General features: G+C 44.2%; 1 protein-coding gene across 2 annotated transcripts in view; it reads right to left on the bottom strand.

Annotated features, from left to right (window-relative positions):
• Positions 1-5396: 5396 nt before the first annotated feature.
• Positions 5397-26947, bottom strand: part of LOC147450158 (calcium uptake protein, mitochondrial-like) — a 76501-nt gene continuing 54950 nt past the window's right edge. For both annotated transcript variants that reach the window (XM_086519466.1, XM_086519465.1), the window contains 3 exons: positions 18729-18905; positions 6310-6429; positions 5397-6026 (listed from right to left, as the gene is read on the bottom strand). In XM_086519466.1, the coding sequence (XP_086375592.1) occupies positions 5826-6026; positions 6310-6429; positions 18729-18905 (498 nt within the window). In that variant the 3' untranslated portion in view covers positions 5397-5825. The remainder of the gene's footprint in view (positions 6027-6309; positions 6430-18728; positions 18906-26947) is intronic.

The following is a 26947-nucleotide window of genomic DNA, read 5'->3' as shown; positions in this document are numbered from 1 at the left end:
GTTTGATCAGAAGGATGTTGTGGAAACGTTAGAAATTCAAGAAATAGGAAATGAGGAGCAAAAGGAATCAGAAAAGGACGGTAATATTGAGAACTTAACGGAAATAAAGAGTGTGAACATTTAAGTTGAATCAGAGTTCATTGAGAAGGATGAGAAGGCAAAGTAGAATAAGTCTGATGAAGAAATACAAGATGGAGAAGCTGAGAGAAATTCTAAAGTGAGGGAATTTGGGGTAAAGCAGCCTGAATTGGGTCAGGTTGCAACTACTGAGTAAGTTTTATGATTGAGTATGTGGGAGAAGAGAAAGATAATTATGCTTGTATATTATGAAACTTGGATTAAGTTCCAGGCACTTCAATGTGTATAAGTAGAAATACTTAAACCTGTCTGTTTTTTTTAAAAAAAGCAAAAAAAGTTTTTAAAAACGCATTTGACACATTTTGAAGTTTGATGAGGGATTGTGGGATTGAGGTCTGATTTTGGCAAATCAACCACCAACTGTGCCAGGTGTAAATGGGAGCTAAAGCACGCCTAAAGGAACCTTAGGAAAGGATGCAATGTGAGAAGGTGTTTAAATGAAAGCTTTTGTATAAAATCCTTGAAGCTCTCAATCGATGTTGTAACTGATTCCCTAATAATGACAAGAAGTGTCTTATTCCGCAATGATGTGTATTCAGTTTTTTCTCTGTGTATTGAGTATGTTTGTGAGTCAGTATGAGAGAGAGTGTGAGTATTGTGTGTTCAATGTCAGCAATTCAGTATTCAGAGTGTGTGTTATTTGCAATTGTCTGAATGAGCAGTTATGGTAGTTATTGAGTTTAGTGTGTTCATGTGTCTAGGGTTTACGCTATGATACACGTATCTCATAGTATATCACACAGTGACATATGTGATATAACTCTGTCTCTAGAACTATATGACATAGCTAGAATATCTTGGCCTCTGTCAATACTCTCCTAAGTTTGTCAGTCTCAATCACTTTCTGATGTGATGATGTGCACATCTTACCAATTGCACATCGTATCCAAGGGGATGAATGAGTGTCCATATAGGCAAGTTTGATCACATATCCATCCTCTATGAGCTAGAGAAGATGCTCTCTGTAGAAATCCATCTTTGTGACAAGCTCTTGTGTTGGCTATGTCCATATCCTCTTGGTGTTGAGCCGAATCAAATCCTGTTTAATGAGGTGGGTAATCTTGGTCCATGTGAGGGGCAAGGAGGGTGCATCCACAAGTACTGGAAAGGGGGTAGTCTATCCATACTAAATCCATGTAGCTGAAACAATGATGTTATATGTGCACACCAACAAGGTGTGTCTCCTTGTGAGGAAATCTGACGAGAAGTCTCCAAAGCTAGGAAAGCATATCTAGCTAGAGAGAGAGAGAGAGAGAGAGAGAGAGAGAGAGAGAGAGAGAGAGAGAGAGAGAGAGAGAGAAGAAGAAGAAGAAGAAGAAGAAGAATAAGTGGGTTCAATCACATGAGACCTCAAAATATAGCTTACAAGTCTTGATTCTTGAAATCTAGAGAGCTTGTGTGTGCATACATACAAAGTGAGACATATGTAAGGGGGACTTAAAGATCATTATTAGGAAGGAGAGAGAGAGAGAGAGAGAGAGAGAGAGAGAGAGAGAAGATCTACCATCTGAGCGATTTTGTGTGTGTGTGTGTGTGTGTGTGTCTATATATATATATATATATATATATATATATATATATATATATATATATATATATATATATAGAGAGAGAGAGAGAGAGAGAGAGAGAGAGAGAGAGAGTACTATCATCCTTAAACATCAAATTGACCTATAGGAAACATGTTTTTTGCTCTATGTTGATTTGGTCAATGACTCTTGATGTTTGAAGACTACGGATAGAAGGATGACAACTAATTGTCCATGATGGCTAGGAGAGAAAGGTATGCTGGTAGTGGTTTAGGCTAAAATGTGAGGAAAGCAAGCTTGCTGTAATGAGAAATGAGCACTCACCTAGGGTATGATGTTCAAAGTCTCAAACTTGCAAGGGACATAATGTGCATACATGAAGAGACTTTTCCACAATCATGTCCTGTAGTGAGGAGAGTTGGAGCTATGCTAGATGGCTACTAGGGTGCGGTGTGGATGAGGGAATCAACTCAATCATGTAAAGCAAACTCAATGTGATGAGAAGCTGATTACTCTAGGGTATGAAGCTCGGACTGTGAACTTACAAGGGACATAATGTGCATACACGAAGAGACTTTTTCCAATACCTCAACATTGCATCTTGCATCTAAGGGAATGGGAGCTAAGCTAGATGGCTACTATTGTGCAAAGTGTTGGCAAGGAAAACTTAAGAGTATTAGTGAAATTAGAAACAAATCGTTAAAATGTGGTCACAAATACATTTGTTGATTGAGTGGTGTTTAGGAGACAACTCCCCTGAAATGTGCAATTAACCCATACACTCTTTTTTGTTAGTATTAAGAGCTCTATTTAGGTATTATCCCATCAAAAATCAATTCCCATGTCTCCTTTTAACAAGTTGTATTGGGACTTCTTTCTAAAACAAAATATTACAACTTCTAGTAGTCCTAGGGGGCTCGGCTCTAATTGAAAAAAGAAATTAAATTTTGCATTACAAATTCCTTGTTCACCAAATTTTATTGTCCAACTTTGGTTTAGATTCAAAGCCACACGTTGGTTAGTAGCTTTTTCATGGCTCTATTTATTGAAAATAGAAGTTAGCGTTTATGGCTATCTTCAAGCAGGACATGCTATGCCTTTTCAAGCTCTAAAAGCAAGATTCTAAAATGGTTATACTCTCAAACCAAGGATGACTAAACATAATCATCTTCATACTTTGCCTTTAGGTGATGTTACTCAGTGATATCAACTAGCTAACTTTCTAATATATTGTTAGTGTTGATCATAAGCACAAAAATCTTTGTAAATGTCGAAGGGGTGTATGAAGCTTCTCCATCTATCATTTAATGGTTTTGACATAATGAGCGACATTTTGGCCTAAACTTGAGTGGATGAAATTCCAAACTACTTTTCATTTTGGATAAACCACTTGCTTTGTTTCACCCGTCGAAACAAACATTAAATAGAGCTCATCAAATAACCTCCCTAGCCTAACTTTAGGAAAACCGTCTTGGTTTGTCATTTCTAGTTGCATTGTCAAACTTGCTCGATATGATATTACAAGAAATTGCTAGGATTCCTATCTTAGATAACAAATTAAATTCCATTATTATACATAGGCACACATGCATTTATAAAGTTTTTTCCACTTTACCGCAAGCTTTGACCAATAAAATTCTCCTCTTGACAAATGTTGGGATAAACCTTGCAAGAGCGGTCCCAATTTGCACTACCAACAAGTCAAAAAATAAAATAGCAGAACTAGTCTCATGCATTTGATAGTGGCTGAAGGTTCCACACTATAAAAGAGATCTACAAAGTATTGTGAGGTATAACTCTAGAAAGGGAAAATTACCAAAATACCCCTGAAATTTGTGGAGATTTTCAAAATACCCCTCAAATTTCAAAAAAATTTAATCTACCCTTGCATCATTTTGGGATGGATTTGCCCCAATTTTTGCATAGTCTAATGTTTATGACAATGGGATGGTCTTTGAATGAGCTGGAAATTAAGGCATCTATGTTCAAAAATCATGAACAATTTCATCTAAAGAGGCCTCAATACCATCTAAAATCCTAGTTCTATCATCTTAGATCGTAGAGAACCAATCTTCCCTTGACGAGTTGCAAAAAAATTTGTTTTTAGAGATGTTTTAGAATTTTTGCAATATTGAAGGGCATTTCAAGAATTTTTTGCCACATATGGGGGGTACATTGGGAATTTTTGAAATTTGGGGGGTATTTAGGGGAGTTTCCACAAATTGGGTATTTTGGTAATTTTTCCCTTCTAGAAACGTTTTATTAGAGAGTATCTCATGTCATTCAAACTTAGAGGTCTTTTTTGTCCTTTGTGAATTAGGGACATGAAAAAACATGACCATATTGCAGTGTCTTAAGTTTTGTAGTTTAGAAAGCTAGAGATCCCAATCTTTATGATTTTTTTAAAAAGTAGCATCAACAATTTCTACACGCACTTCATGCTCACCAAATAAAAGTTGGCACAAAGTTTTAAACCTCCATGTTCTAATGATAATTTATGTAAAAGTGTTTAATTGTAGTGCTTCCAAATTTCTCTTGGTCTTGGCACTCCCAACATTTTTGGGTCGGTAACACCCCCTCCTTGCGGTCACTTTCTTCGTGTACATCTTCATGCCCTTGAGACAATTATCTTCAAATGTATGCAAAAGTATACAAATTTGATACCCAAGAGTATTATTGGAGAACTCAATGCTATGACTAGAAGTGATTAGGACTAAGTGGCTTGATATGCCGCAATCTCTAGCTCATAGAGGTGCTTGGTGTAGAGCTTCTTAGATCAATTTGGCTTAGTAGGCTCATTTTATGGAGTGTTCTTGCATCCAAGTCAAAGAAGAAGGTGAGCACTTTTTATGCACATGTACACAACAAGCTTTAGAGTTTTCTCAAGTAGAAAACAAGAGGTGTTAATTTTAATATTCACACTTTTACCTCTGAAAATGGGTTTTTGCACATGTTTTGTGACTTCCAAGTGGGAAAAACAAGATTTCTATGAATATTCTCACTTAAGCGATGACCGCGCCATCGTTGCTGAAAGTGATAAAAGAGAGTTTCATGCTTTGAATGCATAATATTTGCCACTATCTACTTTTCAACACTGCAATGCTTAATATTTACCTCCTTACTTTTCTCACTTCTCCCGATATTCGCACTTCGAAGTGAGGATGAAGGCATGAAAGTGGCCGTTTTTCTCATGTTGAGAAAACATCTATAACTTTTTGTGGTTTTAAGTTGATTCTTCAGCGTACAACTCACTAATTATAAACTAGTAATCTTGGTCCAAAAAACTTGTTTTAATGGGATTTATAAAAGGTAGAACCAGCTAAAAAATCAAAAGGAGTGATTTCTATTCAAGCTTTTGAAATTTGAAGCCCCTACTCCGATTTTACTATGCAGCCATTCGTCTATAAATTTTATGCTAATTTTTAGGAGATCAAGGGGTGTACAACTTTCACATGTATTCATTCAGTGCTCGACAAAACCTTTTTCCAAAACCTTGTAAAACTTAGATATGAGAGATTTCAAAAGTAAATTGACTATATTCGAGGGTTTCTTCACTAAATTCCTCAAATATTGTAGTTTCTCACCCTTAAATTTAAAATTTAGAGGTTAATCCCAATATGTGTAGGTTGGATTACACTTTCCTAGGTTTTCGTCACGGACCAAAGCATTTACATACTGTGGCTCATTATTAGCCAGACAAAAACTTTACAAATGACAAAAAACCCAGAATCAAAAGTCATATGTTTTCAGACATTTATCAAGTTTGGGTGGTGTTTTGTGTTGTATAATAAAGCTTTGTGCCCAGAATCATTACTCTTATTACATGTTGATCCTGGACTTTTATGAATTATGTATTGAGTGTAAAGATAGACATCCTTGATTCCATTGCTCAATTGCAGACATGCCTTTTATGTACCGCCAACCGTTTCGGCGGGCGGGCAAAACACCGATGACCAGACCAAAAGTGTCGGCCGGTCACGATCTGATGCAGCCTAAATGCAAATGCAGTGTCCCCTACGAGCTATGCTTTCCAAGCCCATAACACTCCATATACCAATTGAGAAACACTAAAAGAGTAGGAACAAACATCACCCAAAAGAATCACTGTTCCGTACTATGGACTAGAAGTCTTTTTCTTTTTCTTTTTAACTTTTAAGCTTAGCCACGGCAATTGCATGCACAGTCCCACCAGCACTTGAGAAAACTTAGAATGTCTGATTCCATATACTCTGAACCATTGTGCTCTTTTCGTTCTAGAACTCCAAGAAACTCCTCAGTGCTGAGATTCCCGTCGTTATTGGTATCAAAAATGTAAAAAACTATGTCCACAACCTTGTCTGACAATGGAACTTTGCAAACCTGCACACATAATTGTAAGCAAAGGGATATGCATAAGCCATAGATGAAAATGAGGGATGAGTAGTAAGTCATGGATGAAAATGATCGATTGTGCATGCATGGAAACACGAAATAGTCTGTGTTGTGAATCACAATGTAAGCATGCTTACCCCTTGTTTGCACGTATGTTGTGAATGCGTGCAAAAGAGGATAAGTTTGTGCATTGCGATGTAAAGCACACACAAGCATTCGTGTCACGGACAATGCAATGGCAAACAATCAAGATGCTGATAACAAGATCCACCTGACATGCAGCTCTTTGGAAATCTTCTTTTGTGAGCAACCCATATGTTTCTCCATAGATATTGATTGCCGTTGCCAAGGGTTGTAACTTTTTTCGAAGATCTGAGAAGTTATGAAACTCCTGAAGTAGTGAAAGATAAATACTCAAAAATTCTGATCAGAATGTATCTAAATTGGAAATACGCTACAAATAGGATGAACTGATCAACAACTATTACACACTCTTTTCCATTAACCACCTTCTCTCTTTGATTTCCACCCGACACCTTTTTCTTTTTTGAAGGGGAGGGGGGGGACACCCCGCTAGCTAGCACTACATGGGTGACTTGCCTTGTATGTACACCTTCCTGCTAGAACATTCTAAAGGGGCACAAGTCCTAGACCTTCCCCTTGGTGGCCATCCACAGCTATCACGCCATTCTCATTGGTGCATCAAATCAGTGCTTCGCCTTGAAGAGTTAATGCGGCTACCATTACCCTAGAGTCGAGCCAAGTCGTGCATTGAGGCATTGCAGTCGTGTACATTCCACCTATGCAATCTAAAGCAAATACAACATTGGTGACAGTGTGGAGGGCCCTTAAGAGGGTAGGTGGGAAATCCATCGGCTCTCTCTCTCTCTCTCTCTCTCTCTCTCTCTCTCTCTCTCATTTTTCCTTCGTCTGGGGGATTCACATGCTTTCCACACAGACATGGGGCCAGTACGGTGGACTATGTCATGACTTCACCGAGCTTCATCTCTAATATTCAGGATCTCAGTGTGGGTCTTAGGCCTGTTGGAGTAGCAGTGGACCATGCTCTCCTGACTTTTTCAGTCTCTTTCCAGTATAGTGCCTCTCAGACACCACGGGGGATTGCACACACACGGTATACTTTTACACCAGAGACGGATTCAGTTTATGTGGAAGAAATTTACAGACGCATGTGGGCAGCCGAGCCTGTATATACAGTGGAAGAGATCACCACTTTATTGACGGAGATCTTGCATGGGGCTGCAGCAGAGGCATACCCACACACTCAACCAGATCAGAGAAGACATTCTGGGAACATGCCTCAGAATAGTTGGTATGATGAGGAATGCAGAGAGATGAGAGTTCAGATTCAAAGCGAGCTTATACTTGGAGTCATTACATATAGACAGTCTTGGATTGCCCTTCGGCGCTTAGTGTGACGGAAGAAGCGGGCCTTTTTAGCCCAGATGGAATGTGATTTGTATCAGCTCTTTTTGAGCTGAGATTCAGGTGAGGCCTGGCGTCTCTTCCATGAGCACTCACCTCCTCCAGTGATTACCTCTCCCGAGATTTGGGGTCAGTATGCAGCATCATTATATACAGTACCTGGGCAACCACCATTACCAGACCCTCTAGAACCATGTCCAGCCAGTAGTACCTTCTTTACCACTGAGATGGTGAAGAACGCCATTGACAGGATGAGGACTAGGAGAGCATATGATCATGATGGTTTGGTGGTAGAGCACTTGATACATGCTAGAGATTTACTGTCATAGGTTCTTGCGCGGTTGTTTAACCGTATCATGTGTGAGGGACTACCCGAGTCCTGAAGATTATCTACTATTGTACCTCTCTTCAAGGCAGGGGACCCCACTATGCCAGGGAACTACCGTACTATTATGATAGGGCACACATTGGCACGGTTGTATGCATCCATTCTTGAACAACAACTGAGTAAATGGGCAGAAAATGAGGGCATACGAGCAGCAGGACAAGCTAGATTCAGGAGGGGTTTCTCCACTTTGGACCATATTCTTACACTCAGAGCCATTATTGAGGAGGGTCGGGCACATGGGAGACGGATGTATTGTTGCTTTGTGGACTTCCGCAAAGCATTTGACACAATGCCGAGGGCCAGATTGATGCACAGGCTACTGAAGTTGGGAGTACCCACAGAGATCATCTGGGGGATCATGGCTTTATACGGCTCAGTGACTGGCCAGGTACGCACTCTTGAGGGGATTTCTGACATTGTTCATTCCACTATTGGAGTGAAGCAGGGGTGTCCTTTGTCCCCTACACTTTTTGGTATGTATGTAGATGAGGTCTCTGACTACATTGACAGAGAGGGTGATAGAGGCGCTCAGCTAGCAGGGACATGGATTCCTTTATTATTATATGCTGATGATATTGTGTTGATATAAGAGTCGCCAGAGGGCATGCAGAGACAATTAGATGCATTGCACAACTTTACAGAGGATAGTGGACTGTCTGTGAACCTTGGTAAAACCAAGGTTATGGTGTTTAACAGCACACCATAGTGGGTCAAGAGATCGGCACCTACACTCGTATATGGTCAGGACACTGTGGAGTACACAAATGAATATACATATTTGGGGGTGGTATTCACGGGACCGAGGTTTACTCTGAGGAGAGCAGCAGAGACTAGACTATCCAGAGCCTATGCGGCATTGGGAGGGCTAGAGAGAATGTGTTCGCAGGTTCAGTTTCAAGAACCACGAACAAAGCTATGGCTCTTTGATACTTTGGTTGCTTCAGCTATGCTTTATGGGGTCCAAGTTTGGGGACCATCTGTGAATCATGACAGTTGGAGGAACATGGAGAGACCCTTGGTATTTATGATATCCTGGATGATTAGAGCCAAGGCCTCCGTACCGCATGCGATTATTCGAGCGGAGGTAGCCGCCCCTCCTATTGAGATTGAGGCTCTTACTAGATCAGTGTCCTTTATGCACACTCTATGGGATACACATAGAGGCAGATATACTAGATTGGCTCTTGAGTCTTCTAGACAGTTAGCGATGCAAGGAGATGCATCATGTTGGTATGCGCAGATGACCTCATGGTTTCAGAGGCATGGTCTCAGCATGGATAGATTGCCTCCTTTTCAGTATTCCCTAGATGCACCCTCCCTGCCAGTCACACGGACGGAGATCACTAGACTCATTCGGCAGGATCTAATACAGTTGGACACCAGGAGGACATGGGTAGAGCCGATGCAGGAGTTGGGCACGAAGATGGCTTTTTACAAAGAGCACCTTCTCCAACTTTCGGGAGATGGGTTTGTGACTCGTCCGAGCTACATGGACACTCATTTGTCTCGTGGTCTGCGATGTGCTATTGGTCAGATTCGCACATCCTCACACCAGCTGGAGACTGAGACGGGTAGATTTAGAGGGATACCGCCGGAGTCTAGGATATGTCAACTATGCGGTAGAGAGCTAGAGACAGAGCTACACTACATATGCCACTGCACTGTGTATTATGAGATACGAGGGCGCTTCCATTGCTTATTCAGGGAGGGTTTTGGACCCCTAGATAGAGTCATGAGGTATCAGGATCAGAGATGCCTTGGCTTATATCTACTTGAGCTACACCGACATAGAGATAGTCTGTTGAGGAGACATGGAGCACGACAGTCGCAGAGACAGATCACAGACTTCTTTGGATCGAGGGAGCCAAGAGACCAACCACCAGCACAGGGTTGTACCCGCATTCATACGAGAGGCACCCTCATTGACAGGGCGACTGAGCTCGGGAGATCGAGACGACCACGACCGAGACACAAGAGCACACTCCATCGACGGAGACTCCAATAGAGGATCATAGGCATTCTAGCACGACACCCAGATTGTCATTGAGGGCCTATTTTACATTTTCACATTTCACATTTCACACTCATTTTCAGTTTTTATTTTTACTTTCAGTACTTTTTGTACTTGTACTTCAGACGTTGTATTAGATTCACCACTTTGTATCTGATGGTCTCATAGGTCATTTTGGCCTTTTGAAGACGTTAATATATCATTTCATTTCTCTAGATGCACCCTCCCCGCTAGTCACACGGACGGAGATCACTAGACTCATTCGTCGAGATCTTATACAGTTGGACACCAAGAGGACATGGGTAGAGCCGATGCAGGAGTTGGGCACGAAGATGGCATTCTACAAAGAGCATCGTCTCCAACTTTTGGGAGATGGGTTTGTGATTCGTCCGAGCTACATGGACACTCATTTGTCTCATGTTCTGCGATGTGCTATTGGTCAGATTCGCACATCCTCACACCAGCTGGAGATTGAGACGGGTAGATTCAGAGGGATACCACCAGAGTCTAGGATATGCCAACTATGCGATAGAGAGCCAGAGACAGAGCTACACTACATATGCCACTGCACTGTGTATTATGAGACACGAGGGCGCTTCCATTGCTTATTCAGGGAGGGTTTTGGACCCCTAGATAGAGTCATGAGATATCAGGATCAGAGATGCCTTGGCTTATATCTACTTGAGCTACACCGACATAGAGATAGTCTGCTAAGGAGACATGGAGTACGACAATCACAGGGACAGATCACAGACTTCTTTGGATCGAGGGAGCCAGGAGACCAACCACCAGCACAGGGTTGTACCCACATTCATACCAGAGGCACCCTCATTGACAGGGCAACTGAGCTCGGGAGATCGAGACGACCACGACCGAGACACAGGAGCACACTCCATCGACGGAGACTCCAACAGAGGATCAGAGGCATTCTAGCACGACACCCAGAGTGTCATTGAGGGCCTATTCTACATTTTCACATTTCACATTTCACACTTCATTTTCAGTTTTCATTTTTTACATTCTGTACTTCTTGTACTTGTACTTCAGACATTGTATTAGATTCACCACTTTGTATATGATGGTCTCATAGGTCATTTTGGCCTTTTGAAGACGTTAATACATCATTTCATTTCATTTCATTTCTCTCTCTCTCTCTCTCTCTCTCTCTCTCTCTCTCTCTCTCTCTGGCAGCTGTATATCAGAGAGACATGGATCACACCGAGACCGCCTCTTCCACCGAAGATGTACTACTACAGCGATCAGTTCTTGACTACTTTAGAGGATGGCTTCATCCAGAGGCCTAGATACATGGATGTTTACATGTCTCACAGTGCCAGAGTAGCCATTACAGCTTAGAGTTTCATCACACAGATTAGAGATTGAGACAGGCCGAGCATCACATACTCCCAGAGACCAGAGGATATGTAGGGTATATACAGCAGAGGCGGAGAGCGAGGAGCATTATGTTTGTACATGCCGAGCTTACCAGGATATCCGCAGCCACTACCCTACCCTGTTTAGGGCAACCTACACTCAGAGAGCTTATGGAGTCTAGAGACCAGACACAGCTTGGGTGCTTTCTCCTTGAGATTAAGAGACATAGAGACCTGATACTACAGTCATCCAGTGGGAGTAGACAGTCCTAACTTACAGATTTCTTTCATTGAGCGACTCTAGCACCACTTGCTACGACTACACATAGAGGGATCACTCTCTAGCAGGCAAATGTGATCCGAGCCAGGAGACGACCCAGAGCAATGGGATATCGTGCTCGACGAGCACACCAAAGGGAGATCTACTAGATTCGGACACAGCATGAGCAGGCGAGATAGAGAGAGATACAGCGAGTCATCTCCGACTCGGCTGCCATACTACAGGGGCTCTTCACACCCTACCCTCCTATGCATGATATCCTACACCCTCAGTTTTTTACCAGATGGAGCTAGATTGCATCTCAACATTGTACCCTTTGAGCATATAGTTTCATATCTACTGGAGATAGAGCTCCATCCCTCAGTATACTGGCACATGTATTACCCCACCTCTTATCTGATTACTGCAGCACTGTACCACCTCACCTCTAGTCTTGTATCACTATACCCAAAGGATACACACATGTACATGGTTTTGTCTCATAGGCCGAGTTCGGCCTCTAGAAGACGTTAATATAACATTTCATTCTCTCTCTCTCTCTCTCTCTCTCTCTCTCTCTCTCTCTCTCTCTCTCTCTCTCTCTCTCTCTCTCTCAGCGGAAACGAGATTGACCAGAGCCTATGCAGCACTAGGGAGACTTGAGAGGATATGTTCACAGGTTCAGTTCCAGGAACCTCGGACAAAGCTTTGGCTCTTTGACACTTTGGTCACTTCGGCCATGCTATACGGAGTGGAAATATGGGGCCCCTCAGTTGATCATCATAGCAGAATTGGCAATACCGATGGATGGAGATGTACGGAGAGACCCTTGGTATCTATGATTTCTCGAATGACCAGGGCCGAGGCCTCAATACCACATGACATTGTTAGGGCGGAGCTCGCTGCTCCTCCATTGGTAGTGGAGGCACTCACTTGATCACAGTTGCATTTATGCATAGCATCTGGGCTCTCTCTAGAGATAGATATGCTCGATTAGCACTAGAGTCTTTGCGACAATTGGCATTGCAAGGAGATAGATCATGTTGGTATGCAGAGATGGCATCTTGGTTTCAATTACATGGCTTAAGTATGGGTCGGCTACCCCCATTTCAGTATTCTCTTGATGCACCCTCCATGTCCTTCACTAGGGCAAAGATTACCAGGCTCCTCAGACAGGACTTGATTCAGCTGGATACGAAGAGGACATGGATACAGCCTACACGAGTTTGGTACGAAGATGGCTTTACGGAGAATGGTTTTGTGATGAGACCTGGATACATGGATACTCATCTATCCCACAGGATACGATGTGCTATCGGTCAGATACGTACATCCTCACATCAGCTAGAGATCGAGACAGGAAAATTTAGAGGAGTACCCCCTGAGTCCAAGATTTGTCAGGTGTGTCAGATAGAGCCCGAGACAGAGCTACATTACATATGTCACTGCCCAGTATACTATGAGATACGAGGCCGCTTTCACTATCTATTCAGAGAGGGTTTTGGACCCCTTTCTAGAGTCATGAGATACCAGGATCAGAAATGCCTCCGATTATACTTACTGGAGATTCGAAGACACAGAGAGAGGACCTCTTGAAAAGGGGCACAATGAGAGAGAACCAGCGACAGCGAAAGATTACAGATTTCTTTCAGTCAACAGACAGAGGAGTTCGAGCAGCCCCCACAACATAGCAGCACCAGAGGCATACTGCTTGATTAGGCGATAGAGTTGGGGCAGTCCCGTCGCCCACGGATGAGGGGGCCCTCCAGACATCGACGCAGATTGCGATAGAGGATCCATACTATACTAGCGCGACATAGGAGCCATCCCAACAGAGTGCTTACCCCCCCCCCCCCCCCCCCCCCCCCCCCCCCCCCCCCCCCCCCCCTTCCCCCTTTTCTATGCCCCTTTGTATCAGCTTTCACCCCACCCCTACCCACTATTTTCTTTTCAGTTCTTTGTACTTTTAGTACCCAGACCTTGTATTAAATTGACCATATGTAACCTTTTGGTCTCATGGGTCATTTTGGCCTTTTGAAGACGTTAATATTACACATCTCTCTCTCTCTCTCTCTCTCTCTCTCTCTCTCTCTCTCTCTCTCTCTCTCTCTCTCTCTCTCTCTCTCTCGGGATAGTTTCCTATGACGTTAAAATACTCTTCTTCTTCTTCTTCTTGTGTGTGTGTGAGTTTGTGTGTGTTCACCATGTTTACTCTGTTAACCCCTCCCACCTACCCATCAATGTATGATAAGACCTAGATTTTAGATTTTCTATTCATTTTCTATTTTCATAGCTTTCCAGATAGAGTATCCAATTCTATTGGGAGTAACTTTTGGCCACTAAACTTCAAGTTAGTAGGGTTAGGATTTTAAAGTCCTAACCCCTTTTTATCTTTAGGCCCCTCGAACGGGCTATGTAAGTTGGCTAAGACTTCTTCTACTTCTTCTGCTAGGCCGAGATCTGCAAGCTGGCTAGGGTTAGGATTAGAGAGTCCTAACCTGCCCTTTAATGGTTGACACGTCAACAGTTGTGACAATAAGAAAGAGGTTAAGAGGTTTGTAAAGAGGCACCATTCGCTTCAGACTGAGTTGACACCCAAGTAGAAGGCTGAATTGTTACTGTTGTGGTGAGACACATCACATTGTGGCGAAGTGTTTAAAGGAATCCAAGACACACACCAGAGACTTCAAAGGCAGCTAAGGAGTTGTAACCGGTTGGAGATACTCACCAGGCAATGTGTGTGTATGTGTGTGAGAGAGAGAAGAGAGAGAGAGAAATGAAATGTAATATTAACGTCTTCAAAAGGCCAAAATGACCTATGAGACCAAAAGGTTACATGTGGTGAATCTAATACCAGGTTTGGGTACAAAAAGTACAAAGAACTGAAAAGAAAATAGTGGGTAGGGGTGGGGTGAAAGCTGATACAAAGGGAATACAAAGGGTGAGCTGATGCAATGGAGCTCTCTGACAGTCGAGGCATCATATACATATACATCAGTATCCGGACAGCTCCTACGTCACGCCAGTATGGTATGGATCCTCTGTCGCAATCTGTGTCGATATCGAGAGGGCCCTCTCATCCGTGGGCGACGGGACCACCCCAACGAGAGAGAGAGAGAGAGAGAGAGAGAGAGAGAGAGAGAGAGAGAGAGAGAGAGAGAGAGAGAGAGAGAGAGAAATGAAATGAAATGAAATGTTATATTAACGTCTTCAAAAGGCCAAAGTGAGAGAGAGAGAGAGAGAGAGAGAGAGAGAGAGAGAGAGAGAGAGAGAGAGAGAATGAAGTGTTACGTTAAACGTCTTCAAAAGGCCAAAATGACCTATGAGATCAAGCTGATACAATCTTGCTGGATCTAATCCAATATCTGGGTACAAAAATAAAAATAAAAATGAAGTAAAGTGAATGACTAAAATCATCATCATCATCATCATCATCAATGCCCGAGGATGCCCGGCATAGGGCGTTGTCTGAGAAAATATTGCATTACTCACTCAAGAGCTTCGTCAATGTCTACATGTGTGCCTCCCATGTTGTGCTAGAATAGTCCTAGTCCTCTGATGGAGCCTCCATCAATGTCGTGGTCGCCCTCTTAGACATGGGCGTCTAGCTCTTCCGAGCTCAATGGCTCTGTCAACTAATATGCCTCTGGTATATATGGGCTCTAAAGTCTGTCTCCTGTGAAGCATGCTCATCTGGCTACTGAGTCTCTGCTCTAAAGAAGTCAGTGATCTCGTGAATGTCTCCCACTACCTGATCTCCTCAAGCGACTTTCCTTGTGTCTGCACAGCTCTAGCAAAAACAACCCGGGGCATCTCTCATCCTGATATCTCATGACTCTAGCCAACAGTCCAAAGCCCTCTCTGAATAGACAATGAAAGCGGCCTCGTATCTCATAGTATACCAGGCAATGACAAATGTGATGAAACTCTGTCTCTGGCTCTATATGTCACAACTGGCATATCCTAGCCTCTGTTGGTACTCTCCTGAATTTGCAAGTCTCAATCTCTAGCTGATGCGATGATGTGTGCATCTGCAATAGCACATCGTATCCCATAGGATACATGAATGTCCATATAGGCCGGTCTGATCGCATATCCATTTTCTGTTAGTTGGAGAAGATGCTCTCTATAGAAAGCCATCTTCATGCCCAGCTCGTGTCTACTGTATCCATGTGCTCCTGGTATCAAGCTGAATCAAATCCTGACGTATGAGTCTACTTATCTCTGTCCGTGTGGGGTGCGTCCAAGGAGTACTCGAACAAAGGCAACATATCCATGTTGAAACCATGTGACTGAAACCATGATGTCATCTTCCCAAACCACCATTCTGTATGACTCAAGAGCTAGTCGAGCATATCTGTCTCTAGGGAGGTCCCATAAACTATGCATGAAGGATACTGATCTAGTAAGTGCCTGGACAACGAGAGGGGGGCCAGCTAGCTTGGCTCGAATAATCTCATGTGGCACCGAGGCCTTAGCCCAAATCATCCGAGAGATCACAGAGACTAAAGGCCTCTCCATACATCTCCATCCATCAATGCTACGAGATCTGCCATGGTTGTCCACCGAGGGTCCCCAAATCTGAACTCAATAAAGCATAGTTGAAGCCACTAGACTGTCAAAAAGCCAGAGCTTTGTTCGAAGTTCCTCAAACTGAACTTGTGAACACATTAAACACCGGTCCACTGAAGACTACTCCAAGGTAGGTGTATGCATCTGTATACTCCACTGCCTCCTCGCCATATGTAAATGTGGGTGTTGACCTCCTGATCCATTGTGGTGTGGTGTTAAACATCATAACCTTGGTTTTCCCCATGTTAACAGACAATCCACCACCGTGGGCCAATATGTACAAAGCATCTAAACGACGTTGCATTCCCTTCAAGGAGTCAGAAATTAACACAATATCATCAACATATAACAATAGTGGGATACATGTCCCTGCCAACTGTGCTCCTCTATCACCGTCCCTCTCAATGTAGTCAGCATCCTCATCCACATACATGACAAATAGTGAAGGAGATAGTGGGCAGACCTGTTTCACCCCGGTAGTGGATTGAACCAAATCAGAAATCCCCTCTCGAGTGCGTACATGCCCCACTAGTGACCTGTATAGAGCCATAATCCCCCAAATCAACTCTCTGGGTACCCCCATCTCCTGCAGTCTACGCATCAATCTAGCTTTGGGCGTTGTGTCGAAGGCTTTGCGGATTTATCAACTCTCTGGTACCCCCATCTCCTACACTCTATGCATCAATCTAGCTATGGGCACTGTATCGAAGGCTTTGTAGAAATCCACAAAGCAACAATAGAATCATCTCCTACGTGATCTTCCCTCCTCAATAATGGCTCTAAATGTCAGAATATGATCAAGAGTAGAGAAACTTCTCCTAAAACCCGCCTGTTCTGCTGCCTGTACACCCTCTCTCTGCCCATCTACTCAACTGCTGCTCAAGGATGGATGCGTACAACCGTGCCAATAAGTGTCCAATCATGATAGGGCAGTCGTTCTCAAGCTCCATAGGGTCCCTAGACTTGAAGATAGGTATGATGGTAGACAAACTCCAAGTATCAGGTAGGCCCTCGCATATGGCACGGTTGAACTTCACTGCTAGAAGCTCTGCAAGAATATCTCTGGCATTTATAAAATGCTCTGCTACTAGGGCATCGTGATCATATGCTCTCATAGTCCTCATCTTGTCAATGGCCTTCTTCACCATCTCGGCGGTAAAGAAAGCACGTGTGTGGGCATGGCTCTGGCGGATCTGGAAGAGGTGGCTCCCCCAAGATTGTGTAGAGATGATGCATACTGACCCCATACGTCCGTAGAAGTGATGACTCGTGGGGGACAATGCCCATGGAAAAGCCGCCATGCCTCGCCTGAATCCTGGCTCAAAAATAGCTGGTATAAATCTTGCTATAATCGAGCTAGAAACGCCCTCCTTTCGTCACATCAAACACCGAGAAGCAATCCATGACAGCCTGTGAGTGATGACTCCTAGAAGTACCTCCCTCTGAAGTTGGGCTCTGGTCTCTATACACTCCTCATCATACCAGCTATTCTGGGTCCCAGAACATTGTCGTTGCCCAGGCTCAATGTGTCGGTATGCCTCTCTGCTGCATCCTACAGTGTCTCTGTCAATACATAAGTGAGCTCCTCTAGAGGTCTTCCCGGATCCTGTGTGCATAAGCGTCTAGATATGGTACCATCTATGTAGACAGAATCAGTCTCCGAAGAGAGAGAGAGAGAGAGAGAGAGAGATGGAAATTATGAGATAGAATGAAAGAGAAAGAGTAAAGAAGAGATGGAAAGGCCCTCTATGAGAATACTGAGCTCGGTATTAGGTTCATGGAAGTCCATATGGTGGTTTCTCCTCCTTTTTCTGTCGCATACTTGCCAGTCCTTTTTTATTCTCTCACTTTAGCATGCTCTCTTGGCCTAGAATAGACATTTGTCCATCTTAGATATCTAAAACTCCTTGATAAGGGCTTTACCATAGCGATAGACAACCCATTTTCCTTGTTTGCAAGCCTCATAGACCTTGGCCAATTCCTGTTCTGTGGACTTGAGCTATATCTTTGTACCCTTTATTAAGGACATTTGCTCCATGGCTGGTAGTTTTCTTTTGCAAAAAAGAGATTGAGCTCGAGCAGGTACAGTCCATGCCAACTAGGAATGATCAGCTTAGGTAAGGATTCTTGCAGTTTTTACTCAAATGGTGCCATTTGAGGGCAGGCCCTGTACTTAAATAGGGAGGGTTGAGAACTTAAACTAGCTTTCTATGTAAGCTAGAAAGGGCTTCAAAAATCAGCCTGGGCCTAGTTTGTTGGCAATGATGTGTGACCCTGTTGTAACCTTTGTACATTTGTTGTTGCTGTGTGACACTTATTGATGATTGTTGCACCCGAAACCTTGTCATTGCCCCTAGGAGAGAGAAAGAGACAGAGAGACACAAAGAGACAGAGAACATAGAAAGACTATATTAACATCTTATTGGAGGTTGAAGTCAGCGTAAAGGAAGAATTGTATAGATTGTTCAAATAGGTTCCACTTTGGGTGCACCACAAGAGCCACATAAAAAGAGAAACTACAAGTAATTTAAAGATAAAGAGTGTGTGTGTGTGTGTGTGTGTGTGTGTGTGTGTGTGTGTGTGTGTGAGAGAGAGAGAGAGAGAGAGAGAGAGAGAGAGAGGGGTCTTAAACAATAAATACCTCAAAAGTAACACGACAGTCCTTGAAAGATTCTTCATTTCCAAGTGCATCAACTCTATCGAGGTAATGATTTAAGCGAGACAAATCTGCAGCCGCAACCATGGATAATCCAAAATCTTTGGATGAAATAGTTCCTTGATCCAAATAGTCATAATGAGAGAACTCCAAGCGTATGATCTGAAACGAAGATCTCTCTCTCTCTCTCTCTCTCTCTCTCTCTCTCTCTCTACGCATCAGCTTTGGTGTGGGGCAACAGTAGGTGATGCACCACCTTTGCAACAGGTGCACGCAAGCAGCTCAAATCTGTAGCAGGTGCACGCAAGCAAATGCAGCAGGTATGCACAGCTACAGGTACAGCAGGCAGTAGCAGCACGTGCAAAGCACCCAACAGGTAGCATGCAGGGCGACAATAGCTCTAGGGTCCGCTAAGCACTCTGCAACCAGTGCGACAATAGCTCTAGGGTATGCTAAGCACTCTGCAACCAGTGCGACAAAGATCTGCTGGGCAATTTTGGGCTGCAACTAATCCCCCTTACTATCTCGTCTACAAACAGTGAGTGATCTGGCTTGGGCGGCAGACTAGCACACAGTCAGCGAATACAACCGTTGTACAGTTTCAGGCCGAGAGGGTGTGAATAGCGCATGATGGTGGATAGCAACAGGAAAGGCCTCGTGCAAAGTGCCTGAGGATGGACCAATCAGTTGACCTCGGGGAGGATGATATTTACGAAAGCCTGCCTAAATCGAAAGCGACATTATGCGGAGGATTCGAGAGAGCACACTCTCGCTAGGCTCTATGAGAGCATAGAAACTTTCGAGAGTCAAGGATAACTTAATGTATGAGAAGGTGCAGGTAATGAGTAAGGCGGAGGTAAGCCTTTTGAGGGGTGACGTTGAAAAAGAGATGTATGCAAATGCGGAGACTTACAGAAAAGCTATATATACAGATATGAGGAAAGAGTGGGACAAAGAGATGCTTGGTAAGCATGACGAGATGTACACATCATTGAATGTCGAAATGCAAACTATAGTGAGGGCAAAAGTGAATGTAATGGAATGCGTGATGCAAAAACGATTAGAGGATGCACTTGTTGCTTCGAATCCTCGAGATAAAAAATGGAAGAATGCATGAATGAAAAGGATGCGTTGATCGAAGCACTTAAGGGAGAACTCGCAACTTGCAAAAATGCCCCCGCGAAGAAGGGAGCAAATCAACCTCAATGATAAAGGAGCTCGAAAGCATTAAGGAGCAGGTGAAAACTCTACGGGAAGAGGAAGAGCTGTAGCGCGCAGAGTGTGTCGTGTTCTCTACAATGGGTGCTCCTCAGCGCAATGTGCGTGACAATCTCACTCAAAACAGACTGGAAACAAAGGAACAATAGACAACAACTGAGCTCACAAGAGACACAATAGTAGACCACAACATATGACTCGACTATCTCAAAGAACTGATACAGACTATGGCGTGGCAGCACACTCAGCTCCAGCCCAGGACTCACAGGTACAATGGGGTGTGGAGACTCAGATATGCAGGGATGGTGAAGACGTGATGTGTGTATAGACTCACTACTCCAAATGATGACGCTCGACCATATATCTAGCAGATGATCCACCAACGGCTCATAAATGTCAGCCACCTAAACAATCTCCAAACTGAGTGATGGTGGTAACTTGGCCACGATGTCCACTAAACCACCACCGTCCGTATCTTGCCACGTGTCACTGCCCAGCCCAAAGAGTCCGTCCAGTGTGAACCAGACCAGACCAACTGTACTAACTGTGTGTCCTGTGAAAGTGACACTGTAGCCTGCTACAGTAGCTGGCTCAGGTGGCTCATTAGGTTTAGTTATTGTGGAAACATTGGAAGAGGGTGTACCTTCAGGCAAAGAGTGAATCGAAACTCCAAAACAAGGCATACATTTGGTAGCATCCAACCACTCCAACAGATCCTCATCTAACCCGTCAGGTGGAGTAGGCTGTTCCAATTCAAGGCTGGTTGCTAGGGACAAAGAACTATGTTGCACGACGGGATCCATGCCTCCTCCTAGGCGAATTGGTGGCATCGGGGAGCCAAGAGTATGTATCCACATGGCATCGTTTCCCCAATCATGAAGTGCTTTAGTTTGTCGCAGCCATGGTCTTCCGATGAGCAAGGGAAATCCGCCCTCCAGCTGAAGAAGACGAATCACAACAAAATCCAAACTAAAAGTGAAATCTTGTACCTGCAGAGGCACTTTTTCCACTATGCCCACGGGGTATACTGTCCTCTGGTCGGCCAATGTTACTGTGAAGGGGACAGGTTGAGTAGGCTCCACGCCTAAAGCCATCATAGTGAACTCAGGCATCATATTGATGCCAAATCCACCATCCACAATTACTCCTGAAAATTGATGCCCCAAAACGGACACTGTCAGGCGAGGGCTTCTATAATCAGTGAGAGAAGCAGCGGGATTGGATATCATATAGGACTCTGATGGTCGCACTGGGAGGAGGCCGCCACTAAGACTTGCTCCGGGGTACAGTGACTGAATAACAGCAAGGGTGTTACTTCTAAAACTCGCATCTAGTCGCAGCATGTCATAGAGGGACACTTTTTGGAAGGTGTTCTTCAAGACTGTCTCTGATGTAAGCTTTTTCTGTTCTACCAGTGGTTTCTCTGGTATCTTGATCTTCTGTAGATCGGAAACTGCTTCCGAGAAAGCTTCATCAATATCGGAGAGCAAAGATTTGGATTCTTTCATGGCATTGGGGGATGGCTTGTTAACAGCTGAAGGTAGGGTATCCACTGGTGTGAGAATGTGTAGGGGAGTTGAACTTGCTGGAATGCTAAGACCGAGAGTGGCTCTCTGGGCCCGGGTGAGTACGCCCGCTGGCTCCTCTACCAACTGCAACTTCTCTTGAGTGGTAACCACATGGGCAGAAGGGGGTGGTTGAGGAGTGGGGCTCACTGCTATCAAATTGAGCTTGGGAAAGGTAAACTCATTTTGGCTTTGACTTGGGTTCGCAGTCGTGGATGCACGAAGTTTAGGGCAATCTTTACTGTAGTGATCCTTTGTTTCAGGGCAATGACGGTAGGGAGGGGACCCTTCTGGTAGGGGGCATTTGCTTTGGTGATGCCCATATTCCCCGCATCTGTAGCACAAAATGGGCCGATTCAAAGGGCGAGTCGACGAGCAAGGTGATCCTTGCTCCTGGTGCATGGAGTTGGAGATGGAGGCATAGAAGTTGTGAGGTTGGGAGGGAGCATGGGTGTGATAAAAGCTCTGAGAGGGAAAAGTGCTCTGCATACCTTGCATAGGAGGGGGGGGGCTGACAATACGGGTGGCATGTGATGTGGATGGCCACAGGGAGCGACCATGTTGAATGCAGGTGCTGGCCCTTGTTGAAGAGTAGGACCAAGCTTTTGCTGTATTTGTCGCAATCCCTTGAGGTAGTAGCAGTCCTTGTCCTCATGTCCAGACTTTTCACAAATGTGGCAGTAAGCTCGAAGGGGACAGTCCTGAGGAGGGTGTCCTGGAGAGCGACACGAGCTGCACCATACCATAGCCTTAGTCTCCTGTTGAGACTTAAGCTCTTCTAGCTCTCTCTTTATTTGATCCAAAGCGTCGTGATGTGGGGCCTTCTCCTGTCTGAGAGAGATTGATTTCTCCTCTTGAAGAGCTCGCTGTCACTTTAGGGCTTCCGTTCCCTGCGTAAAGAAGTTAACGGATCAGAAGGACTTTCCGAAAACACCGAGGGGGTCTCTACCTGAGGGGAGTTGGTGAACAGCTTCCTAGCTCCCTCTATCCTAGTAGCAGCCGCGACAAACTCCTCCAGAGTGGCGTCAAGCCGGAAACTCTCTCGGAGTTTTTGCTGGGAAGTTTTGGGAAGAGCTCTCTCCACCCATTTCTTAACCATAAACTCACCGGGTTGCTGGAAAAGCTTGGCAACCAGAGACTTGGTTTTAGTCATGAGTTCTGCAAAAGTTTCCTCTGGCTAGAGCACCATGTTGGCCAGCTCATCCAAAACCTTTTCCTGGTAGTCACCTGGCCTGAATGCTGCACAGAACTGTTGTCTTAAAGCTGCCCAAGTTGCAAAATGGTTCTCTGCAAACTGACTATACCATTTGTCTGCTAAGCCATCCAATGTTGATGGAAACAACACCAAATAAGCATCTTCTCTATTAAGACCACGACCTCTATATAGAGATACAAACCTCCTTGCATGGTCGTCTGCATCTTCTGAGGAGAGTCCCTTGAAGGTAGGAAACTTGATGTTTACCTTGGCCAACACACTGGTCAACGCCTCCATAGCCTCTTGCTCAGGAGCTTGTTGCTCAATAGCTTGCTGTAACAAAATAGGAGAGAACTTAACTGGGGAAGGTGACCTAGAAGATGTGGAACCGGATGGAGGAATGGGTGATGCCGTATGTGGAGGTATGGGTGATGAGCTTAGTGGACTTCTACCAGGTACCAAGGGTTGACGCCTTCTGTTGTAGTACTTCAGAGGACTTAGAAGTGCGCTTTGACGCTCAAATGACCGCCTTGTATGCGTCATGCAGTGACCACCAGCCCAACCAAACTTTGGGCAAGAAGACCCTTAACTAGCTGAACACAGGTCTAGACTCTACTAGACCAGGTCGAGTGACTAGACCACCTGGCTGGACCAGGGACGAGGAGGGACTAGACCGGGGACGAGGAAGGACTAGACCAGGACGAGAGCTGGTTGGACCAAGGCGAGAGAGGACCAGACCAGCAAGCTCAACAGAGAGTGACATTTCAGTTGAGTTCCCACCGTGATCGCCAAAATGAGAGCACCTGTAGCGAAGATAGTGTGTCGTGCTCTCTACAGTGGGTGCTCCTCAGTGCAATGTGCGTGACAATCTCACTCAAAACACACTGGAAACAAAGGAACAATAGACAACAACTGAGCTCACAGAGACACAACAGTAGACCACAACATATAACTCAACTATCTCAAAGAACTGATACAGACTCTAGCGTGGCAGCACACTCAGCTCCAGCCCAGGACTCACAGATACAATGGGGTGTCGAGGCTCAGATGTGCAGGTATGGTGAAGACGTTGTCGGGGAATTTGTAGGTGAGCCGGGAAGGCACCGAGCCCCGGGCCCCGGGCTGTGAGAGGTGCGAGGAAAAGAGTTGCAGCAGACACAATTAATGGGAACAGAGCTTAAAACAGACAGTCTACCTTAAACCAAATAAACAACAGTACCCTGTTTTAATCAAATTACAAGAATTGTCCCAGTTTAATCCAGGTGCTAATAAAAATTAACTTCCTTGTACCGCCTTGAGCTTCTTCCCGCCATGGCTTAGGAGCTTCAACTTCCGATGGCCTTGGTTGGTCCGGCTCGGTTTAAGGTTACCGGCTTAATTCCGGGTTTGAACAGGCTTAGAGATTATGGCTTAGAGATTATGGCTTAGAGATTATGGTAATCCGAGCTTAAGCTTGGGTAATGAGATTAGGATTATGCTTGGATTAGGAGTTTGAGATTAGGCACGGCTTAAGAAAGCTTAATGAGATCAAGATTTGGCTTGGCTAATGAGTGATTAATGAAAGCGAGCTTAGGCTTGGCTTGGCAGAAGAGCTTAAGATCCGAGCTTATGCTTCTTCTCTCCAGAGAGAGAGCTAAATGAGAAGAGAAGAGGATCCAAAAAAAAACACACGAGAGAGAGCCCGAGAGAGCCCCCCTTTCCCTTTATAGGTTGCATGGCTTTTTGCCTTGCTAAAAAAAGCCTACCCATTAGCGATGTCGCTAATGGGTAGCCTCTCTATGACGTGGCAGTGGGTATGATGGGCCGGCATGGAAATCGCCCGAACCAGTGCCGAAAGGCATCGCCTTGGCTTGCTCTATTTTTTTCGTTTCTGTGTCGAAGCGGCTCGAGCTCTAGAGAGCGTTGCGTGAGCGCATTTCCTTCTCCCCTACGCCGTTTCCTCCCTGCACGCCATGCCTTCCTTTCGTTTTTTCTTACTTTCCCACTAAACTCCTTTATTTTTAACAAAGTGGGCGGCCCTCATGTTAAGTTGGGCGACCGTTTTTAACTCGGGCGGCCTTTGTTGTGGCCCTTGGCCAATATTTAATGGGCACCACATTTGGTATACATATCGACCAAGGCAATGGCGCTCATGACTTCATTTTCCAACATTTTCGACTAGCAATATCACCTTGAATTCTGTTGCCCGTTCTAGTGCTTTGAATGTCACCATAGCTTTCAAGATGCAAGTTTTAAGTGTCCGTCAAGGCAAAATGTTTTCGTATCGGCCACATTTGGCGTATATATCGGCACTGCACCGCATTAAGCCTGTATACTGGCCAACTCGAAAATACACTGCTAGTGGAGACGGGCCTTCAGTTGCCGCCAATTGTGCTTTGACGGCTCCATTTCCCAGAATCTGTCTGAAGCTCAAAAATTACTGATCAAGGCGACCAGGCCGGCCCCCGGCGATACTTAAATTGGCCATATCTTGCCAACCGAAACCTCGATTGACAAACAGGAAAGACCGACATGCTCCTAGAAGTGAACACTTCGGACCCATGCATTCCTATCATCTTTGACCTTTTATCAGCAGGTGCTCAATCCGATACGTATTTGCAATCAACTCAAACTTTAAGCTGCCATAACTTCTTATCTGTAGCTCCGATTGACGAGTCGTAAAGACAGGCATGTAGAGCCCTTCAAGTACTTCATCTTTAATCAATAAAATCCCAGCTATGACCACTTCAAGCATCCTCACTGTTTAGACATCTTTTGGCCCTTAGAGCCGCATCTGGCTCACTTTTAGCTTAAACATTGGCTCGTTAGCAAGCCCTTATAACTGTTGAATAATCATGTAGGATTCAAAGACAACTGGTTGGCATTCCTTTGCTCATTTTCTTGTCATGGGAGCGGAGCGGCACGACATCCACCCCCTTGAACCTGCACAGCCTCCGGTCTATGCCAACCGGTCTTCAAGCTGCATTTGCTATAAACACCTTAAGCTACTTGTCATCAAGCTCACGTAGTTGGTAAAGACATGTAAAACAAAAGAAGGTTTAAATCATAGCATCAATAGTCTAGCTCAATTATCTGGTAGTTGTCCCATCACAAATCTTTGAACTGTAGTGGTCGTATCTCCAAAGCTTTCAATTGTTAAACAAATATGTTGAGTAAACCCCGCCAGACTCAAGTGCTCCAGTTACTTATGCACACGGCTTGACCATCAGCTCGCTTTAGGGAACCCTGTCAAGCTCAAGTATGCCTTACTCTGTATGCACACGGAATGGTCGTCAAGTCCTTTACTTCAAGTTCTGGTAGCAAAACCATTTCAAAAGATGTGAAGATACTATAACAATTGTCCAAAGATGTCAACTGGAAGCTAGCCATGTAATCTTATTGATCATATAACCAAAAACACTTCTGTCTTAGCATACATCCAAAAAAAAATCTACTGCCAAGTAACCTGCTATAGGAAAATAAAGTAACCTGCTATAGGAAAATAAGTGATATCCTTGAATCTGCAAGTTGCTCTTCAATAGCTCCCAAGATCAAATGGGATAATAAGAAATTGCCCCAATAGTGGCGCAGCATAATATCCACATGAGCGTACATATCCTGTATCAATCAACTTCAAGCATTTCTCCTCCAAATATGCTATTCCTAGATCTAGCAGAAAGAAACCACAATGTATACCAAAAAATACCCATCCATAATGAACCTGTTTTTGAAGATCTGTCGAATCACCTGGATCAAATACCATTAAGATCACATAGCATTGATGGGCTCCGCAATATACTAGAGCTTCACCTGAAGCATATTGCAGCACCCACATCTCATAACCTTTTGGTAACTTAAGGTCGTTATCAGCAAGAATTAAAGAATTCTGACTCCCTTTTACTGTTAGCCAGGACATCACTGACATAAGAATTACTAGAAATAGTATCCAAATCCAGTCACATTTGACACATTGTCCAAGAAAATGAAAATCCCTGTGCACTTTATGCAGTACCAAGGATGATTTAGCATCATCACCCCCTCTAGCTTCATAGCCATTATGAAAAACCTTAGGACTTTCTGGACCTGTATCATCAAAGAGATTTTTACCTGATTTTTTAGTTTGATAATGGATAATAGCTTTATCCTGAAGATCTTCATCCATAGTATCCTTGGGAAAATCACCCTTGGCAGTCTCAACATTCATCAAAGCTATAGGAGTTGGCTCCTCTTGCAGCCCGTATATAAGC

Source organism: Adiantum capillus-veneris, chromosome 9, assembly GCF_014529385.1.
Source record: "Adiantum capillus-veneris isolate H3 chromosome 9, ASM1452938v2, whole genome shotgun sequence".
Lineage (NCBI taxonomy): Eukaryota > Viridiplantae > Streptophyta > Polypodiopsida > Polypodiales > Pteridaceae > Adiantum > Adiantum capillus-veneris.
The sequence above is the reverse complement of the archived record's forward strand: the minus strand, read 5'-3'. Positions and strand labels throughout refer to the sequence as shown.